At 45.6% G+C, this 21,653-nt stretch overlaps 2 protein-coding genes across 2 annotated transcripts in view; both read right to left on the reverse strand.

The window, feature by feature from the left end:
- Positions 1-466: 466 nt before the first annotated feature.
- Positions 467-4,644, reverse strand: LOC139575430 (acyl-coenzyme A diphosphatase NUDT19-like). The gene is made up of 3 exons (XM_071400382.1): positions 3,726-4,644; positions 3,130-3,337; positions 467-1,429 (listed from the first exon to the last, which is right to left on the reverse strand). The coding sequence occupies exons 1-3, from the start codon at positions 4,515-4,517 to the stop codon at positions 1,209-1,211; spliced, it is 1,221 nt and encodes a 406-aa protein (XP_071256483.1). The 5' UTR covers positions 4,518-4,644; the 3' UTR covers positions 467-1,208.
- A 4,651-nt stretch (positions 4,645-9,295) lies between these two features.
- Positions 9,296-21,653, reverse strand: part of LOC139575431 (b(0,+)-type amino acid transporter 1-like) — a 36,244-nt gene continuing 23,886 nt past the window's right edge. The window contains exons 5-11 of the mRNA XM_071400383.1: positions 21,419-21,463; positions 13,437-13,560; positions 13,168-13,271; positions 12,909-13,005; positions 10,640-10,789; positions 10,154-10,328; positions 9,296-9,675 (exon numbers count right to left, since the gene is read on the reverse strand). Of these exons, the coding sequence (XP_071256484.1) occupies positions 9,614-9,675; positions 10,154-10,328; positions 10,640-10,789; positions 12,909-13,005; positions 13,168-13,271; positions 13,437-13,560; positions 21,419-21,463 (757 nt within the window). The 3' untranslated portion in view covers positions 9,296-9,613. The remainder of the gene's footprint in view (positions 9,676-10,153; positions 10,329-10,639; positions 10,790-12,908; positions 13,006-13,167; positions 13,272-13,436; positions 13,561-21,418; positions 21,464-21,653) is intronic.

Raw genomic sequence — 21,653 nt, forward strand, 5'->3', positions numbered from 1 at the left:
ATTTCAGTTGTACAACTCAAATACTGCATTTTTTAGCTAGACATACTGAGTGACAAAACATTAAGAACACCTTCCTAATATAGAGTTACACCGCCCCCCTTTGCCCTCAGGACAGCCTCAACGGGTCGGAACAGCCTCAACGGGTCGGAACAGCCTCAACGGGTCGGAACAGCCTCAACGGGTCGGAACAGCCTCAACGGGTCGGAACAGCCTCAACGGGTCGGAACAGCCTCAACGGGTCAGAACAGCCTCAATGGGTCAGAACAGCCTCATCATAGCTTTCACCTGGATTCACCTGGTCAGTCTGTATCATGGAAAGAGCAGGTGTTCTTAATGTTTTGTAGACTCAGTGTATAATGGTGTGATAGCTCTAAAGAATATTTCATACAAAACACCCCGATTTAAATAATGCCGTACAATTATGGACAAAAATAATACATTGAGAGGTATTTGAAACCAAGATCAATTTCCAGTGTCACAGAATTTAATAAATGTTTTATTTAACCTTTGTTTAACTAGGCAAGTCAGTTATGAACAAATTCTTATTTACAATGATGGCCTGAATTGTGGCAATGAATTGTGCTCCGGCTTATTGGACTCCCAGTCACGGCCGGTTGTGATACAGCCTGGAATCGAACCAGGGTCTGTAGTGACGCCTCTAGCACTGAAATGCAGTGCCTTAGACCACTGCGCCACTCGGGAGCCCTTTGTCAGGTAGCAGAACACAGTAGTAGGAAAACCAGCAGCAAGACCTTAGCAGCAAGCCTGTACAGTACAATACATGGGTCAACTCACAAATGGCACCCTATTCCCTATATAGTGCACTACTTTAGACCAGAGCCCTATGGCACCCTATTCCCTATATAGTGCACTACTTTAGACCAGAGCCCTATTCCCTATATAGTGCACTACTATAGACCAGAGCCCTATTCCCTATATAGTGCACTACTGTTGACCAGATGTTTGTGTATCTCTGCTGAAAAGTAATTGTAAATAGGGTGCCATTTGAGTGTCAACCCGTCTCTCAGAGCTGACTGCTGGCGCTGGTTCTCAGGCTGGACCGGGGGAAGGGCAGCAGGTGGTTGTATTTGGGTGTGATGGTGATCAACCCGTCTCTCAGAGCTGACTGCTGGTGCTGGTTCTCAGGTTGGACCGGGGGAAGGGCAGCAGGTGGTTGTATTTGGGTGTGATGGTGATCAGCCCGTCTCTCAGAGCTGACTGCTGGCGCTGGTTCTCAGGTTGGACCGGGGGAAGGGCAGCAGGTGGTTGTATTTGGGTGTGATGGTGATGACGGCAGCAGCAGTGTAGGGGTCCAAGGCTACGATACGGTGCAGTGCTGAGCAGCCCTGATGTAGCTCATCAAGGCTCCGGTCTGTGTTCAGGGTCACATCCATCTGACATGACCCCTCCTCTGGGTACAGCTCGTCACCTGGTGAGTGGAGGACGGACACACACACACACACACACACACACACACACACACACACACACACACACACACACACGTTAAACAGTGAAACGATCATCCGGCAGTAATATAATATAACTGGTAAGTGGAGGAGACACACCCTTCATGTAAAGGGCACTAGATGACGTGACTAACTAACTACCCTTCATATAAATGTAAACTCTAACCTGGGAGGAGGGATATGTAGTAATCAGACCCTTCATGTAAACACTAACCTGGGAGGAGGGATATGTAGTAATCAGACCCTTCATATAAATGTAAACTCTAACCTGGGAGGAGGGATATGTAGTAATCAGACACTTCATATAAATGTAAACTCTAACCTGGGAGGAGGGATATGTAGTAATCAGACCCTTCATATAAATGTAAACTCTAACCTGGGAGGAGGGATATGTAGTAATCAGACACTTCATATAAATGTAAACTCTAACCTGGGAGGAGGGATATGTAGTAATCAGACACTTCATATAAATGTAAACTCTAACCTGGGAGGAGGGATATGTAGTAATCAGACACTTCATATAAATGTAAACTCTAACCTGGGAGGAGGGATATGTAGTAATCAGACACTTCATATAAATGTAAACACTAACCTGGGAGGAGTGATATGTAGTAATCAGACCCTTCATGTAAACTCTAACCTGGGAGGAGGGATATGTAGTAATCAGACCCTTCATGTAAACACTAACCTGGGAGGAGTGATATGTAGTAATCAGACCCTTCATGTAAACTCTAACCTGGGAGGAGGGATATGTAGTAATCAGACCCTTCATGTAAACTCTAACCTGGGAGGAGGGATATGTAGTAATCAGACCCTTCATGTAAACACTAACCTGGGAGGAGTGATATGTAGTAATCAGACCCTTCATGTAAACTCTAACCTGGGAGGAGGGATATGTAGTAATCAGACCCTTCATGTAAACTCTAACCTGGGAGGAGGGATATGTAGTAATCAGACCCTTCATGTAAACTCTAACCTGGGAGGAGGGATATGTAGTAATCAGACCCTTCATGTAAACACTAACCTGGGAGGAGTGATATGTAGTAATCAGACCCTTCGTGTAAACTCTAACCTGGGAGGAGGGATATGTACTAATCAGACCCTTCATGTAAACTCTAACCTGGGAGGAGGGATATGTAGTAATCAGACCCTTCATGTAAACTCTAACCTGGGAGGAGGGATATGTAGTAATCAGACCCTTCATGTAAACACTAACCTGGGAGGAGGGATATGTAGTAATCAGACCCTTCATGTAAACTCTAACCTGGGAGGAGGGATATGTAGTAATCAGATCCTTCATGTAAACTCTAACCTGGGAGGAGTGATATGTAGTAATCAGATCCTTCATGTAAACTCTAACCTGGGAGGAGTGATATGTAGTAATCAGACCCTTCATGTAAACACTAACCTGGGAGGAGGGATATGTAGTAATCAGATCCTTCATGTAAACTCTAACCTGGGAGGAGTGATATGTAGTAATCAGACCCTTCATATAAATGTAAACTCTAACCTGGGAGGAGTGATATGTAGTAATCAGACCCTTCATGTAAACTCTAACCTGGGAGGAGGGATATGTAGTAATCAGATCCTTCATGTAAACTCTAACCTGGGAGGAGTGATATGTAGTAATCAGACCCTTCATATAAATGTAAACACTAACCTGGGAGGAGGGATATGTAGTAGCTGTCTGACACCATGCGGACAGGGAGCCACTGTTCACAGCCCTCTGAAGCTCTCTGTCTGGAGAAGCTGTGGAGGTCCAGCAGGGAGGGGAACCGGCACATACGGCTGAGATCATAGAACTGTGGAGGGGCTATCCACATCTCTCTGGCCTGGTAGCTGTGGAGGATCTCTGAGGGGGTGGACCACTGAGAGAGGGGAGGAGAGAGAGGGAGGAGGGAGGAGAGAGAGGGAGGAGGGAGAGGGGAGGAGAGAGAGAGAGAGGGAGGGGAGAGGAGAGAGAGGGAGAGGGGAGGAGAGTGAGAGGGGAGGAGGGAGAGGGAGAGGGGAGGAGGGAGAGGGAGAGGGGAGGAGAGAGAGGGAGAGGGGAGGAGAGAGAGGGGAGGAGGGAGAGGGGAAGAGAGAGGGAGAGGGAGAGGGGAGGAGAGAGAGGGGTTTAGGTTGGACTAAGATTAAATGAACAGTTTAAAACAATTTTATAAACTGATGAATACATCATGAATGAATACATGAGTCGCTTAACACTTTAAACACCACAATAAAACACACTTTCACCCTACTAAGCTGTGGTATCACCTTAAAGTGCACAATTTCCTTCTCGTCTTGTAGGGTGTGAGGTGGTGTTTCTTGCAAGCAGCAAATGTAGAAGGCCGTGTCGTACCTCCGCTGTTTCCCGTACACACCAGTAGGGGTCAGCCAGTTACCCCATTCATGCAGAGCCCAGATGTTAGGTAGACACTCCAGCTCCCTGCACATTCTGATGAAGTTAGAGGGGTTCTCGTTTACCAGCACTCTCCATTTAGCCAATTCACTCTTGTCACAGAGATCGGTTATTCTGGTTAATTCGGGCTGACTGTATCTGTTGTTCTCGATGCTGTTAAGTAAAGTACTCTCTTCCTCTTTAGGCACGACTAGAAGTACACCTGACTCCTCAAACGTTTCCCTCGCGGCACAGATTCTAAATGCGACGTCCCCTGGAACGGGAGAACCCAGTTTCTTCCTGTCAGTGGCGAAGATAGGAGGTCTCGTCTCCGGCGGCTGTTTCACAAATCCGAGTCCAAAATTCGGTGAGCGCCGAAAAGATTTAAAAAGATCAAGCCATTCACTTGAGAAATCTGCCGGATCCACCAGACCTCCGGGAAAGACATAAGCATTCGGCATGAAACCACTCGTACCGCTTCGTTTCAACAACAACACTTCATAGTCGAAGGCTAACCTGTCAGGTAGGTTGGAGTGCCCACTGATCGCAGGTGCAGAGGTGCCTTTATCGACACACCTCGTCAAACTATCTACAGGGAGTTTATGTCTCGTACCAGCAGCTAGTATGACCGTCGCAGCCTCCTTCCAGTGTCTCAGAGCCGTATTCATCCTTTGGCCGTTTTATTCTCTCATTTACAATAATGTTATACTGAAGCAAAGTCCACATCAACAATGTCAAACGTTATTGTTTTGATATGTCGTCATACGAGCAGGAAGGTCAAGGGCGTAGAAGAAGAACCGTGTTTCCGGTGTGTTCTGTTACTGCGCCACCTACTGTTGTGGATGACTGATCTTACCAAAGCCTCTATCAACGCAGTCCATGATGGTGATTAAAGTGGGGTGAAGGTTCGAGTTCAGGAAAGTGATTGATGTTTGTGGTTAGTATTTTTTGGCAAACAGATACTGTAAACTTTTTATAAGATGACAAATTAATTGATTTGTGGGATTGAATTACAATTGAAGGGTAAACTGTTTTATTCACAAACACAACAACTCACTATCTCCTTTTCAAGTCCAAGAAGAGAAGAGGTTTTGAAACGTTGAATTCAGTAGTATAAATTCTACATTCAGTTTAGAGTGACACGATGACATCACCCAGTAGGCCGTATAAGATGAACTGTGTCCCCAGGTTCAACTGGCCGCTGGTGGACGAGATAGAAGACAGCAAGGGACAAATATGTCTTTTAACTTGTCAAATAACTATTAAAACCATAGATATAGATAATATAGAAACCATAGATATAGATAATATAGAAACCATAGATATAGATAATATAGAAATGCTTGAACAGCGCAAACATGAGGGATTTTAAACAATGTCGAGGACAAATAAAAAGTTTAAAAAATTATGACATCATTATGTTCTCTCTAGTCATGTACAAGAACAGCATATTGTCAGCGTTTCAAATGGCGTCCCGTTCCCTAGGGCCACAGGGTGTGATTTTAGACGCAGGCATTGACCTCCTGTATCCAGTCAATTAGTTTGGGAACCAAATCATGTAGACGGCTGCTGCCAACCAGAGCCTCTGTCTCATTATGAGACAGTACAGTACCTTCATTATGAGACAGTACATTATCTTCATTATGAGACAGTACCTTCATTATGAGACAGTACCTTCATTATGAGACAGTACCTTCATTATGAGACAGTACCTTCATTATGAGACAGTACCTTCATTATGAGACAGTACATTACCTTCATTATGAGACATTATCTTCATTATGAGACAGTACCTTCATTATGAGACAGTACCTTCATTATGAGACATTACCTTCATTATGAGACAGTACATTACCTTCATTATGAGACAGTACCTTCATTATGAGACAGTACAGTACCTTCATTATGAGACAGTACATTCATTATGAGACAGTACAGTACCTTCATTATGAGACATTACCTTCATTATGAGACAGTACCTTCATTATGAGACAGTACATTGCCTTCATTATGAGACATTACCTTCATTATGAGACAGTACCTTCATTATGAGACAGTACATTACCTTCATTATGAGACAGTACCTTCATTATGAGACAGTACCGTACCTTCATTATGAGACATTACCTTCATTATGAGACATTACCTTCATTATGAGACAGTACATAACCTTCATTATGAGACAGTACAGTATCTTCATTATGAGACATTACCTAACCTTCATTATGAGACAGTACCTTCATTATGAGACAGTACATAACCTTCATTATGAGACAGTACCTTCATTATGAGACAGTACCTTCATTATGAGACAGTACAGTGTCTTCATTATGAGACAGTACCTTCATTATGAGACAGTACCGTACCTTCATTATGAGACAGTACCTTCATTATGAGACAGTACAGTACCTTCATTATGAGACAGTACCTTCATTATGAGACAGTACAGTACCTTCATTATGAGACATTACCTTCATTATGAGACAGTACCTTCATTATGAGACAGTACATTGCCTTCATTATGAGACATTACCTTCATTATGAGACAGTACCTTCATTATGAGACAGTACATTACCTTCATTATGAGACAGTACCTTCATTATGAGACAGTACAGTACCTTCATTATGAGACATTACCTTCATTATGAGACATTACCTTCATTATGAGACAGTACATAACCTTCATTATGAGACAGTACAGTACCTTCATTATGAGACATTACCTAACCTTCATTATGAGACAGTACCTTCATTATGAGACAGTACATAACCTTCATTATGAGACAGTACCTTCATTATGAGACAGTACCTTCATTATGAGACAGTACAGTGTCTTCATTATGAGACAGTACCTTCATTATGAGACAGTACCGTACCTTCATTATGAGACAGTACCTTCATTATGAGACAGTACATTACCTTCATTATGAGACAGTACAGTACCTTCATTATGAGACAGTACAGTACCTTCATTATGAGACAGCACCTTCATTATGAGACAGTACCTTCATTATGAGACATTACCTTCATTATGAGACAGTACAGTACCTTCATTATGAGACAGTACAGTACCTTCATTATGAGACAGTACCTTCATTATGAGACAGTACCTTCATTATGAGACAGTACCTTCATTATGAGACAGTACCTTCATTATGAGACAGTACCTTCATTATGAGACAGTACCTTCATTATGAGACAGTACCTTCATTATGAGACAGTACCTTCATTATGAGACAGTACAGTACCTTCATTATGAGACAGTACAGTACCTTCATTATGAGACAGTACAGTACCTTCATTATGAGACATTACCTAACCTTCATTAGGAGACAGTACCTTCATTATGAGACAGTACCTTCATTATGAGACAGTACAGTACCTTCATTATGAGATAGTACAGTACCTTCATTATGAGACAGTACCTTCATTATGAGACAGTACCTTCATTATGAGACAGTACAGTACCTTCATTATGATACAGTACAGTACCTTCATTATGAGACATTACAGTACCTTCATTATGAGACAGTACCTTCATTATGAGACAGTACAGTACCTTCATTATGAGACAGTACCTTCATTATGAGACAGTACAGTACCTTCATTATGAGACAGTACCTTCATTATGAGACAGTACAGTACTTTCATTATGAGACAGTACAGTACCTTCATTATGTGACAGTACCTTCATTATGAGACAGTACCTTCATTATGAGACAGTACAGTACCTTCATTATGAGACAGTACCTTCATTATGAGACAGTACCTTCATTATGAGACAGTACAGTACCTTCATTATGAGACAGTACCTTCATTATGAGACAGTACCTTCATTATGAGACAGTACAGTACCTTCATTATGAGACATTACCTTCATTATGAGACAGTACAGTACCTTCATTATGAGACATTACCTTCATTATGAGACAGTACCTTTCATTATGAGACAGTACAGTACCTTCATTATGAGACAGTACAGTACCTTCATTATGAGACAGTACCTTCATTATGAGACAGTACCTTCATTATGAGACAGTACAGTACCTTCATTATGAGACAGTACAGTACCTTCATTATGAGACAGTACCTTCATTATGAGACAGTACAGTACCTTCATTATGAGACAGTACCTTCATTATGAGACAGTACAGTACTTTCATTATGAGACAGTACAGTACCTTCATTATGTGACAGTACCTTCATTATGAGACAGGACAGTACCTTCATTATGATACAGTACAGTTCCTTCATTATGAGACAGTACCTTCATTATGAGACATTACCTTCATTATGTGACAGTACCTTCATTATGGGACAGTACAGTACCTTAATTATGAGACAGTACAGTACCTTCATTATGAGACAGTACCTTCATTATGAGACAGTACAGTACCTTCATTATGAGACAGCACAGTACCTTCATTATGAGACAGTACAGTACCTTCATTATGAGACAGTACAGTACCTTCATTATGAGACAGTACCTTCATTATGAGACATTACCTTCATTATGAGACATTACCTTCATTATGAGACATTACCTTCGTTATGAGACAGTACCTTCATTATGAGACAGTACCTTCATTATGACACAGTACAGTACCTTCATTATGAGACAGTACTTTCATTATGAGACAGTACATTACCTTCATTATGAGACAGTACCTTCATTATGAGACAGTACCTTCATTATGAGACAGTACCTTCATTATGAGACAGTACCTTCATTATGAGACAGTACCTTCATTATGAGACAGTACCTTCATTATGAGACAGTACCTTCATTATGAAACAGTACCTTCATTATGAGACAGTACAGTACCTTCATTATGAGACAGTACATTACCTTCATTATGAGACAGTACCTTCATTATGAGACATTACATTACCTTCATTATGAGACAGTACCTTCATTATGAGACAGTACCTTCATTATGAGACAGTACCTTCATTATGAGACAGTACCTTCATTATGAGACAGTACCTTCATTATGAGACAGTACCTTCATTATGAGACAGTACAGTACCTTCATTATGAGACAGTACCTTCATTATGAGACAGTACCTTCATTATGAGACAGTACAGTACCTTCATTATGAGACAGTACCTTCATTATGAGACAGTACCTTCATTATGAGACATTACATTACCTTCATTATGAGACAGTACATTCATTATGAGACAGTACCTTCATTATGAGACAGTACCTTCATTATGAGACAGTACCTTCATTATGAGACAGTACCTTCATTATGAGACAGTACCTTCATTATGAAACAGTACCTTCATTATGAGACAGTACAGTACCTTCATTATGAGACAGTACCTTCATTATGAGACAGTACAGTACCTTCATTATGAGACAGTACCTTCATTATGAGACAGTATCTTCATTATGAGACAGTACCTTCATTATGAGACAGTACAGTACCTTCATTATGAGACAGTACCTTCATTATGAGACAGTACAGTACCTTCATTATGAGACAGTACCTTCATTATGAGACAGTACAGTACCTTCATTATGAGACAGTACCTTCATTATGAGACAGTACCTTCATTATGAGACAGTACCTTCATTATGAGACATTCAGTGTTTTCTAAGGCTGCGTCTCAAACGGCACCCTATTCCCTATGTAGTGCACTACTTTTGACTAGGGCCTATAGGGTAGTGCACCACATAGGGAATAGGGTACCATTTGGGACGTAGAAAAGACATTTGTCCACATTAGTCAGTTCAGGCTGTTTATTATCTTCCTCTATTCGTTGTTCTCAGGAGGAACGACCTCCATCAGCAGCTGGAGGTACATGGTGATTGGCCCTGCAGGGGAGGGGAGAGGTTAAAGGTCAGATTGGACCAATCATGCTAATTAAAAGGTTCATGATAAATAAATAACCTTAATAAAAAGGTTAATAAAGGTGACATCAGCCCAATCACAGCATGATCTATAGGCTCTGTGACCTTCTGAGTTGAACTCCACAATGACTGGAATTATCTAAAGGGGAAGAGCTCCACTACCCTCACTGAGGAATAAAACCTTTTGATACATAAAAAAGACCCAAGTTGCAGAAGATAATAGTGTCTGCTTCCCAAATGGCACCCTATACCCTATATTATAGTGCACTACCTTTCACCAGGGCCCATAGGGTAGTGCACTACACAGGTAATAGGATGCTATTTGGGACACAGGGAGTGTTGTCTTCAAGTGCACTACAAAGGGAATAAGGGTCCATTTTGGGATAAAGGCTCTCTCAAACACTCCAGTGTCAACAACTCTGAGCGGTGGGTAGTGACTCACTCATGACCCTGCGTGTCCAGCTGAACTTGCGGTGTACGAAGGGGAAGTAGAGCAGCAGACCGCTGAGGATGAAGATGGTACAGTAGAGATACTCCAGCTCTGGCTTGTCTATGATAGGTGCTAGGACCAGGTAGCAGGACACTATCACCACCAGCACTGCTATGGGCATGGGACACTGTTGGGGGACAACCAGGACATAACCACTTGTCAGTCTCACAGGAGGGATTCTGGGACAGTATTGCTCTAAAAACAGGTTTAAGGGACTCTGGGATTCAGACAAACATCAAAGCGGTTACCACCCCACTTGCTGTGGTAACCAGCTGAGGGATGTGGCTGGAGAAATGTAACCACTCTAATTTATAGACAGAGCTAATGGATACAAGGACTGACCATCCATGAGCTCAACATGATGGTTGTAACTATGTTCTTCCAATAGCCAAGAGATGAACAGGACTTGGATGTATGGCAATGTGAATCTAGTCTTACCTTGACGGGTCTCTCGAGATCCTTCCTGGTGAAGCGCATGACGATGAGAGCGAGAGCTGTGAGGCCGTAGAAACCCCACAGGGCGAAACTGAAGAAGTTGATCAGGGTGTTGATGTCTGCTGGGATAATGTAGAATACGGCCAGAATACCCTACAATCACAACAACAGGGTAAACTGAAGTAGTTGATCAGGGTGTTGATGTCTGCTGGGATAATGTAGAGTACTGCCAGAATACCCTACAATCACAACAACAACGACAGAGGTGACTCACCACCTGGATTTGGTCTTATCTAACAAAATGTAAAATGGTGTTTTTTTTTTTTTTTTTTACATTGGATAAAAGTAGAGACTCAGAGCTACAAAATGGTATATCATACACTGCATTTGAGGCACAATGGGAAAGTAATTCTGCTTTTTAAGTTGATCAACTTGCCAAAGTGTTTTATACTGCTCTCCAAAACATTGCTGGCCTGAATTTAGCAGGGAGATCAGTGGGAATAAGTTGTGATGGACTACTTTCTGCACACGGTCAGTATGAACCGGAGTGACTTGACGACGCGCCGGCCAAACAAGCTGTACGAACACAACAGAGTTAAAGGGGTTCCAGTCTGCCGTGAATCCTTCAGCCACGGATAAGAGAAGCTACATTTTCAGATATCATTAAGTTTCACATCTTGTCAGAAAGTCGTTTTTTCATTGTAAGTTTTAAAGCGTACCGTTAGCTAGCGAACGTTAGCTTGCTGGCTCGCTACCTAACATTACGTGTATGATCTGTTTCCTTGTTTACTACCTGACTCACTCTGTTTAGCGAATCATGTGAATCGTTAAAGAGATAGGTGGGGCTGTGACTTGAGAGGGTGGGAACGATGCTGAATGGGTGGAGACAAAGAGGAACTCTCCAGTAGGTGCCAAAACATTCAAGGGTCATTTTCTCAAAAGTGTGGTTACAAGTTAATCACATTTCAAAGCAGAATTACTTTCCCATTATTCCTCAACTGCAGTGTATGATATACCATGTTGTAGCTCGGAGTCTCTACTTCTATTCGAAGTAAAAAACACCATTTCAAATGTTGCTACTTGAGACCGAATCGAGGTGGTCGGTCACATTTAAGGAACTTGACAAAGTGGTATTACTTCAACAGAACGTTTCCTAAAAGTTCAAATATGGTTACATTTCATTTACATTTTGGTAATGTTCTAGGAACGTTCTCCAACTGGTTTGACATTGGGAATGTTCGAGGAACGTTCTCCAACTGGTTTGACATTGGGAATGTTCTAGGAACATTCTCCAACTGGGTTGACATTGGGAATGTTCTAGGAACATTCTCCAACTGGGTTGACATTGGGAATGTTCTAGGAACGTTCTCCAACTGGGTTGACATTGGGAATGTTTTAGGAATGTTCTCCAACTGGTTTGACAATGGTAATGTTCTAGGAACGTAACATAATAAAACATTCTCAGAACCTCCCTGGAACCAGAGTAAAACATTCTCAGAACCTCCCTGGAACCAGAGTAAAACATGCTCAGAACCTCCCTGGAACCAGAGTAAAACATTCTCAGAACCTCCCTGGAACCAGAGTAAAACATGCTCAGAACCTCCCTGGAACCAGAGTAAAACATTCTCAGAACCTCCCTTCAAACTAAAAATGTACGTTCCCAGAACTGTTATAATTTTCACTTCCGTTCCCCGAACCTTGAAAAACATTCAGTTTTACCGGTCAAGAAACGTATAGCTTCGTTCCCAGCACAAATGGGGAAACCAAAAACGTATGCTCTGACAACGTCCAAGGAATAAAATGTGCTAGCTGGGGTGGATCTGAAAACAAACTGAATTTCACATAAAAACCTTTAAACTAATAGAAATAAAAACTAATTTAAAAACATAAAACTATAATATCCTTGGTGTTCCGTCTCCTTATTAACACACACAGGACTTAACATTCAGTCATGTCATGGTCATCTTGGCTATTAGAGTAGACAAAGTTACAGTACAATGAGCTGGGTAGAGTTGTAATGAGCTGGTTAGAGTTGTAATGAGCTGGGTAGAGTTGTAATGAGCTGGGTAGAGTTGTAATGAGCTGGGTAGAGTTGTAATGAGCTGGTTAGAGTTGTAATGAGCTGGGTAGAGTTGTAATGAGCTGGGTAGAGTTGTAATGAGCTGGGTAGAGTTGTAATGAGCTGGGTAGAGTTGTAATGAGCTGGGTAGAGTTGTAATGAGCTGGGTAGAGTTGTAATGAGCTGGGTAGAGTTGTAATATCTCAGACTTACATTGAAGATGAGGGCGGGGGAAGGAGTGAGACGCTTCAGACTGATATAGGACAAGATCTTTACCATGTGACCCTCTCTTCCTGCCACATAGGTCAGCCTGAGGTGGGACAGAGCACAAACACGTTAGTTCAACGTAATATTGGCAATATGTTTTAACACTTTGTGACAACTGCTGATATAAAACAGGCTTTATAAAATACATTTTGTTTGATTAAATTTGATTAGCAAAAAAACCGTCTTCCTGAAGTTGTCCCTTTACCTGCCGGCAGTGAAGCAGCTCCCATTGGCCGCCCCGAAGGTGGAGAAGATGACAAACAGAGGGACTACCCACGACAGGGGGTACAGCACTCTGTCACCAAAAGTCTAAGGGGCACAAACAAGTCCCTCCGAGGAGACGGGGGGGATACAATAAATAAAATGTAATTGTTTGTTGTTGAAAAGGCATCTTGTTCTTGTTAAGGGAGATATGATGAGTCAAACCAATGGCTTCCTCTGTCTCCGCCCCTATCTCCATGACGACCCTCTTACCACAGCGACAGCGGGAGACTGCAGTAGTTCTGTAGGGGTCATGGCACTGAAGTAGGCAATGTTGACCAGCACATAGCACACAGTCACCAAGGGAATACCAATGATAATGGCCAGGGGAAGGTTTCTGTTAGAGAGAGAGAGAGAGAGAGAGAGAGAGAGAGAGAGAGAGAGAGAGAGAGAGAGAGAGAGAGAGAGAGAGAGACACAGTGAGACAGAGAGAGACACAGAGAGAGAGAGAGAGAGATATATATATATATATATATAGAGAGAGAGAGAGAGATAGAGAGAGTTAGTGTGAGATAGAGAGACTACAACCAACACATGGTACACAGACACCAGTGTTAGAGGATCATGTAGCACACAGATGGAGAGAGAGACAGAGAGTTGAGAAATCTCTTGTTATCGTCCAACCAGTAAAGGCAGTGGTGAGTGAATGCCAAGAGAAGCCAAGCTTCCACGAAAATCAGACCAATAAAACAAATACAACTATTAAACAATTTATCTTTTGTCTCTGTGTTTTCATAATTTTCCTTCAATTCTGAAGTGGCTGAATCAATCTCATCAGAGAAATCATAAGAGCGAGGGAAACAGCGCCCCTCTGTCTCAGTATGTGTAGCAGATATATCTGATGCTGTCTGGCCAAAATGAGTATGACATGTTGCTGCCGTAGCATTTGATTGACAGATGCCAGCGAGCATTTGACCTCCCTTGATATTTAAAAAATAATAATAATTAGCCAATCAGCGTTGAGATGAGCTCAACTGTGGGTAGTTCTGGTGCACCAAAACCACCCCACAAGGGAGGCCACTGGATTTGGCTTCACACCAATCAAATCACATCCTAGGCAAAACGTCATCATTGTCAGAAAAACGTGTCTGTTTCTGGTCTGCTTGTGTTGATGCAGTAGCTAGCTAGCTAAATCAACCCTTTCCTAAACCATGGATGGATGGACACGGATATTCCCCAGTGATATTACCCACGCTTGGCTTCCCCAGTGATATTACCCACGCACTGCTACTAGTGTTAGTCACTTTGGAGTCTCTGATGAATGACAGTGGAAATCCAGGATGGATGGACACGGAGAATTGGACTTGTGGTTTTAACTTAATTGTCTGTACAGGCCATTGTTTATAACAGCGATTTTGATCGAGCCATAAATGTCCACCACTGGCCTGAGACAATTGATGTTCAATATGTAGCCTAGGTATAGTAGGCTCACGTTAACTAGCTAAATAACTTAGCTGGTTCATTGTTGCCCCGCGAGGAAGCTAGTCTAGTATGTATTTTAGCCAGGTAACCTAGTCTACAAACTAAAAGCGTGTACTTCTCTCTGACAGAGTCATAGACCGTGTTGCGAACATGAAAGAGAGGAGGACGGCACTGGTCTGTTAAACTAGTCTACAAATAGGGTGAGTCAACAAGTTTTTTCATACTTGCACACACAAGTACCACGGACAGCCACATGATATTTAGCTATGTTGATTGGACTAAATTGTTTATGGTATGGTTAGGTTTGTTAAGACTAAGCTTATTATGGCCCAGGTGATTTGATGATGTTTAAATGGTGCAGGAATAGCAGAAGCAGTGGTCCTGTTGTCTTTGTTCTGACTTGTGGTAACTGGGGGAGGGTAGTAGTGCACTACTGTTGACCAGGGCCCATAGGGTAGTAGTGCACTACTGTTGACCAGGGCCCATAGGGTAGTAGTGCACTACTGTTGACCAGGGCCCATAGGGTAGTAGTGCACTACTGTTGACCAGGGCCCATAGGGTAGTAGTGCACTACTGTTGACCAGGGCCCATAGGGTAGTAGTGCACTACTGTTGACCAGGGCCCATAGGGTAGTAGTGCACTACTGTTGACCAGGGCCCATAGGGTAGTAGTGCACTACTGTTGACCAGGGCCCATAGGGTAGTAGTGCACTACTGTTGACCAGGGCCCATAGGGTAGTAGTGCACTACTTTAGACCAGGGCCCATAGGGTAGTAGTGCACTACTGTTGACCAGGGCCCATAGGGTAGTAGTGCACTACTGTTGACCAGGGCCCATAGGGTAGAAGTGCACTACTGTTGACCAGGGCCCATAGGGTAGTAGTGCACTACTGTTGACCAGGGCCCATAGGGTAGTAGTGCACTACTGTTTACCAGGGCCCATAGGGTAGTAGTGCACTACTGTTGACCAGGGCCCATAGGGTAATAGTGCACTACTGTTGACCAGGGCCCATAGGGTAGTAGTGCACTACTGTTGACCAGGGCCCATAGGGTAGTAGTGCACTACTGTTGACCAGGGCCCATAGGGTAGTAGTGCACTACTGTTGACCAGGGCCCATAGGGTAGTAGTGCACTACTGTTGACCAGGGCCCATAGGGTAGTAGTGCACTACTGTTGACCAGGGCCCATAGGGTAGTAGTGCACTACTGTTGACCAGGGCCCATAGGGTAGTAGTGCACTACTGTTGACCAGGGCCCATAGGGTAGTAGTGCACTACTGTTGACCAGGGCCCATAGGGTAGTAGTGCACTACTGTTGACCAGGGCCCATAGGGTAGTAGTGCACTACTGTTGACCAGGGCCCATAGGGTAGTAGTGCACTACTGTTGACCAGGGCCCATAGGGTAGTAGTGCACTACTGTTGACCAGGGCCCATAGGGTAGTAGTGCACTACTGTTGACCAGGGCCCATAGGGTAGTAGTGCACTACTGTTGACCAGGGCCCATAGGGTAGTAGTGCACTACTGTTGACCAGGGCCCATAGGGTAGTAGTGCACTACTGTTGACCAGGGCCCATAGGGTAGTAGTGCACTACTGTTGACCAGGGCCCATAGGGTAGTAGTGCACTACTGTTGACCAGGGCCCATAGGGTAGTAGTGCACTACTGTTGACCAGGGCCCATAGGGTAGTAGTGCACTACTGTTGACCAGGGCCCATAGGGTAGTAGTGCACTACTGTTGACCAGGGCCCATAGGGTAGTAGTGCACTACTTTAGACCAGGGCCCATAGGGTAGTAGTGCACTACTGTTGACCAGGGCCCATAGGGTAGTAGTGCACTACTGTTGACCAGGGCCCATAGGGTAGTAGTGCACTACTGTTGACCAGGGCCCATAGGGTAGTAGTGCACTACTGTTGACCAGGGCCCATAGGGTAGTAGTGCACTACTGTTGACCAGGGCCCATAGGGTAGTAGTGCACTACTGTTGACCAGGGCCCATAGGGTAGTAGTGCACTACTGTTGACCAGGGCCCATAGGGTAGTAGTGCACTACTTTAGACCAGGGCCCATAGGGTAGTAGTGCACTACTGTTGACCAGGGCCCATAGGGTAGTAGTGCACTACTGTTGACCAGGGCCCATAGGGTAGTAGTGCACTACTGTTGACCAGGGCCCATAGGGTAGTAGTGCACTACTGTTGACCAGGGCCCATAGGGTAGTAGTGCACTACTGTTGACCAGGGCCCATAGGGTAGTAGTGCACTACTGTTGACCAGGGCCCATAGGGTAATAGTGCACTACTGTTGACCAGGGCCCATAGGGTAGTAGTGCACTACTGTTGACCAGGGCCCATAGGGTAGTAGTGCACTACTGTTGACCAGGGCCCATAGGGTAGTAGTGCACTACTGTTGACCAGGGCCCATAGGGTAGTAGTGCACTACTGTTGACCAGGGCCCATAGGGTAGTAGTGCACTACTGTTGACCAGGGCCCATAGGGTAGTAGTGCACTACTGTTGACCAGGGCCCATAGGGTAGTAGTGCACTACTGTTGACCAGGGCCCATAGGGTAGTAGTGCACTACTGTTGACCAGGGCCCATAGGGTAGTAGTGCACTACTGTTGACCAGGGCCCATAGGGTAGTAGTGCACTACTGTTGACCAGGGCCCATAGGGTAGTAGTGCACTACTGTTGACCAGGCCCCATAGGGTAGTAGTGCACTACTGTTGACCAGGGCCCATAGGGTAGTAGTGCACTACTGTTGACCAGGGCCCATAGGGTAGTAGTGCACTACTGTTGACCAGGGCCCATAGGGTAGTAGTGCACTACTGTTGACCAGGGCCCATAGGGTAGTAGTGCACTACTTTAGACCAGGGCCCATAGGGTAGTAGTGCACTACTGTTGACCAGGGCCCATAGGGTAGTAGTGCACTACTGTTGACCAGGGCCCATAGGGTAGTAGTGCACTACTGTTGACCAGGGCCCATAGGGTAGTAGTGCACTACTGTTGACCAGGGCCCATAGGGTAGTAGTGCACTACTGTTGACCAGGGCCCATAGGGTAGTAGTGCACTACTGTTGACCAGGGCCCATAGGGTAATAGTGCACTACTGTTGACCAGGGCCCATAGGGTAGTAGTGCACTACTGTTGACCAGGGCCCATAGGGTAGTAGTGCACTACTGTTGACCAGGGCCCATAGGGTAGTAGTGCACTACTGTTGACCAGGGCCCATAGGGTAGTAGTGCACTACTGTTGACCAGGGCCCATAGGGTAGTAGTGCACTACTGTTGACCAGGGCCCATAGGGTAGTAGTGCACTACTGTTGACCAGGGCCCATAGGGTAGTAGTGCACTACTGTTGACCAGGGCCCATAGGGTAGTAGTGCACTACTGTTGACCAGGGCCCATAGGGTAGTAGTGCACTACTGTTGACCAGGGCCCATAGGGTAGTAGTGCACTACTGTTGACCAGGGCCCATAGGGTAGTAGTGCACTACTGTTGACCAGGGCCCATAGGGTAGTAGTGCACTACTGTTGACCAGGGCCCATAGGGTAGTAGTGCACTACTGTTGACCAGGGCCCATAGGGTAGTAGTGCACTACTGTTGACCAGGGCCCATAGGGTAGTAGTGCACTACTGTTGACCAGGGCCCATAGGGTAGTAGTGCACTACTGTTGACCAGGGCCCATAGGGTAGTAGTGCACTACTGTTGACCAGGGCCCATAGGGTAGTAGTGCACTACTGTTGACCAGGGCCCATAGGGTAGTAGTGCACTACTGTTGACCAGGGCCCATAGGGTAGTAGTGCACTACTGTTGACCAGGGCCCATAGGGTAGTAGTGCACTACTGTTGACCAGGGCCCATAGGGTAGTAGTGCACTACTGTTGACCAGGGCCCATAGGGTAGTAGTGCACTACTGTTGACCAGGGCCCATAGGGTAGTAGTGCACTACTGTTGACCAGGGCCCATAGGGTAGTAGTGCACTACTGTTGACCAGGGCCCATAGGGTAGTAGTGCACTACTGTTGACCAGGGCCCATAGGGTAGTAGTGCACTACTGTTGACCAGGGCCCATAGGGTAGTAGTGCACTACTGTTGACCAGGGCCCATAGGGTAGTAGTGCACTACTGTTGACCAGGGCCCATAGGGTAGTAGTGCACTACTGTTGACCAGGGCCCATAGGGTAGTAGTGCACTACTGTTGACCAGGGCCCATAGGGTAGTAGTGCACTACTGTTGACCAGGGCCCATAGGGTAGTAGTGCACTACTTTAGACCAGGGCCCATAGGGTAGTAGTGCACTACTGTTGACCAGGGCCCATAGGGTAGTAGTGCACTACTGTTGACCAGGGCCCATAGGGTAGTAGTGCACTACTGTTGACCAGGGCCCATAGGGTAGTAGTGCACTACTGTTGACCAGGGCCCATAGGGTAGTAGTGCACTACTGTTGACCAGGGCCCATAGGGTAGTAGTGCACTACTTTAGACCAGGGCCCATAGGGTAGTAGTGCACTACTGTTGACCAGGGCCCATAGGGTAGTAGTGCACTACTGTTGACCAGGGCCCATAGGGTAGTAGTGCACTACTGTTGACCAGGGCCCATAGGGTAGTAGTGCACTACTGTTGACCAGGGCCCATAGGGTAGTAGTGCACTACTGTTGACCAGGGCCCATAGGGTAGTAGTGCACTACTGTTGACCAGGGCCCATAGGGTAATAGTGCACTACTGTTGACCAGGGCCCATAGGGTAGTAGTGCACTACTGTTGACCAGGGCCCATATGGTAGTAGTGCACTACTGTTGACCAGGGCCCATAGGGTAGTAGTGCACTACTGTTGACCAGGGCCCATAGGGTAGTAGTGCACTACTGTTGACCAGGGCCCATAGGGTAGTAGTGCACTACTGTTGACCAGGGCCCATAGGGTAGTAGTGCACTACTGTTGACCAGGGCCCATAGGGTGGTAGTGCACTACTGTTGACCAGGGCCCATAGGGTAGTAGTGCACTACTGTTGACCAGGGCCCATAGGGTAGTAGTGCACTACTGTTGACCAGGGCCCATAGGGTAGTAGTGCACTACTGTTGACCAGGGCCCATAGGGTAGTAGTGCACTAGTGTTGACCAGGGCCCATAGGGTAGTAGTGCACTACTGTTGACCAGGGCCCATAGGGTAGTAGTGCACTAGTGTTGACCAGGGCCCATAGGGTAGTAGTGCACTACTGTTGACCAGGGCCCATAGGGTAGTAGTGCACTACTGTTGACCAGGGCCCATAGGGTAGTAGTGCACTACTTTAGACCAGGGCCCATAGGGTAGTAGTGCACTACTGTTGACCAGGGCCCATAGGGTAGTAGTGCACTACTGTTGACCAGGGCCCATAGGGTAGTAGTGCACTACTGTTGACCAGGGCCCATAGGGTAGTAGTGCACTACTGTTGACCAGGGCCCGTAGGGTAGTAGTGCACTACTGTTGACCAGGGCCCATCGGGTAGTAGTGCACTACTGTTGACCAGGGCCCATAGGGTAGTAGTGCACTACTGTTGACCAGGGCCCATAGGGTAGTAGTGCACTACTGTTGACCAGGGCCCATAGGGTAGTAGTGCACTACTGTTGACCAGGGCCCATAGGGTAGTAGTGCACTACTGTTGACCAGGGCCCATAGGGTAGTAGTGCACTACTGTTGACCAGGGCCCATAGGGTAGTAGTGCACTACTTTAGACCAGGGCCCATAGGGTAGTAGTGCACTACTGTTGACCAGGGCCCATAGGGTAGTAGTGCACTACTGTTGACCAGGGCCCATAGGGTAGTAGTGCACTACTGTTGACCAGGGCCCATAGGGTAGTAGTGCACTACTGTTGACCAGGGCCCATAGGGTAGTAGTGCACTACTGTTGACCAGGGCCCATAGGGTAGTAGTGCACTACTGTTGACCAGGGCCCATAGGGTAATAGTGCACTACTGTTGACCAGGGCCCATAGGGTAGTAGTGCACTACTGTTGACCAGGGCCCATATGGTAGTAGTGCACTACTGTTGACCAGGGCCCATAGGGTAGTAGTGCACTACTGTTGACCAGGGCCCATAGGGTAGTAGTGCACTACTGTTGACCAGGGCCCATAGGGTAGTAGTGCACTACTGTTGACCAGGGCCCATAGGGTAGTAGTGCACTACTGTTGACCAGGGCCCATAGGGTAGTAGTGCACTACTGTTGACCAGGGCCCATAGGGTAGTAGTGCACTACTGTTGACCAGGGCCCATAGGGTAGTAGTGCACTACTGTTGACCAGGGCCCATAGGGTAGTAGTGCACTACTGTTGACCAGGGCCCATAGGGTAGTAGTGCACTACTGTTGACCAGGGCCCATAGGGTAGTAGTGCACTACTGTTGACCAGGGCCCATAGGGTAGTAGTGCACTACTGTTGACCAGGGCCCATAGGGTAGTAGTGCACTACTGTTGACCAGGGCCCATCGGGTAGTAGTGCACTACTTTAGACCAGGGCCCATAGGGTAGTAGTGCACTACTGTTGACCAGGGCCCATAGGGTAGTAGTGCACTACTGTTGACCAGGGCCCATAGGGTAGTAGTGCACTACTGTTGACCAGGGCCCATAGGGTAGTAGTGCACTACTGTTGACCAGGGCCCGTAGGGTAGTAGTGCACTACTGTTGACCAGGGCCCATAGGGTAGTAGTGCACTACTGTTGACCAGGGCCCATAGGGTAGTAGTGCACTACTGTTGACCAGGGCCCATCGTGGAACAGGGAGCCATTTTGGACGCACCCTAAATGTCAGTTGTATGGACACTCACCTGTTTGGGTTTTTCAGCTCCTCTGTTATAAAGTTCAGCTGATTCCTGAGAGACAAAACATGTTAATAGAACCACGTTTTAACAGGTTGGGTCGACATTCAAAACAGGAATCTCAAAACCATAAAACTGTTTTATTGAGGAAGTGATAAGAACAGAGAGATAGGATACATCTCCAATGGTACCCGATCCCCTACTTAGTGGACTACTTTCGACTAGAGCACTATGGGCCCTGACT

Source organism: Salvelinus alpinus, chromosome 5 (assembly GCF_045679555.1).
Source record: "Salvelinus alpinus chromosome 5, SLU_Salpinus.1, whole genome shotgun sequence".
Taxonomy (NCBI): Eukaryota; Metazoa; Chordata; class Actinopteri; order Salmoniformes; family Salmonidae; genus Salvelinus; species Salvelinus alpinus.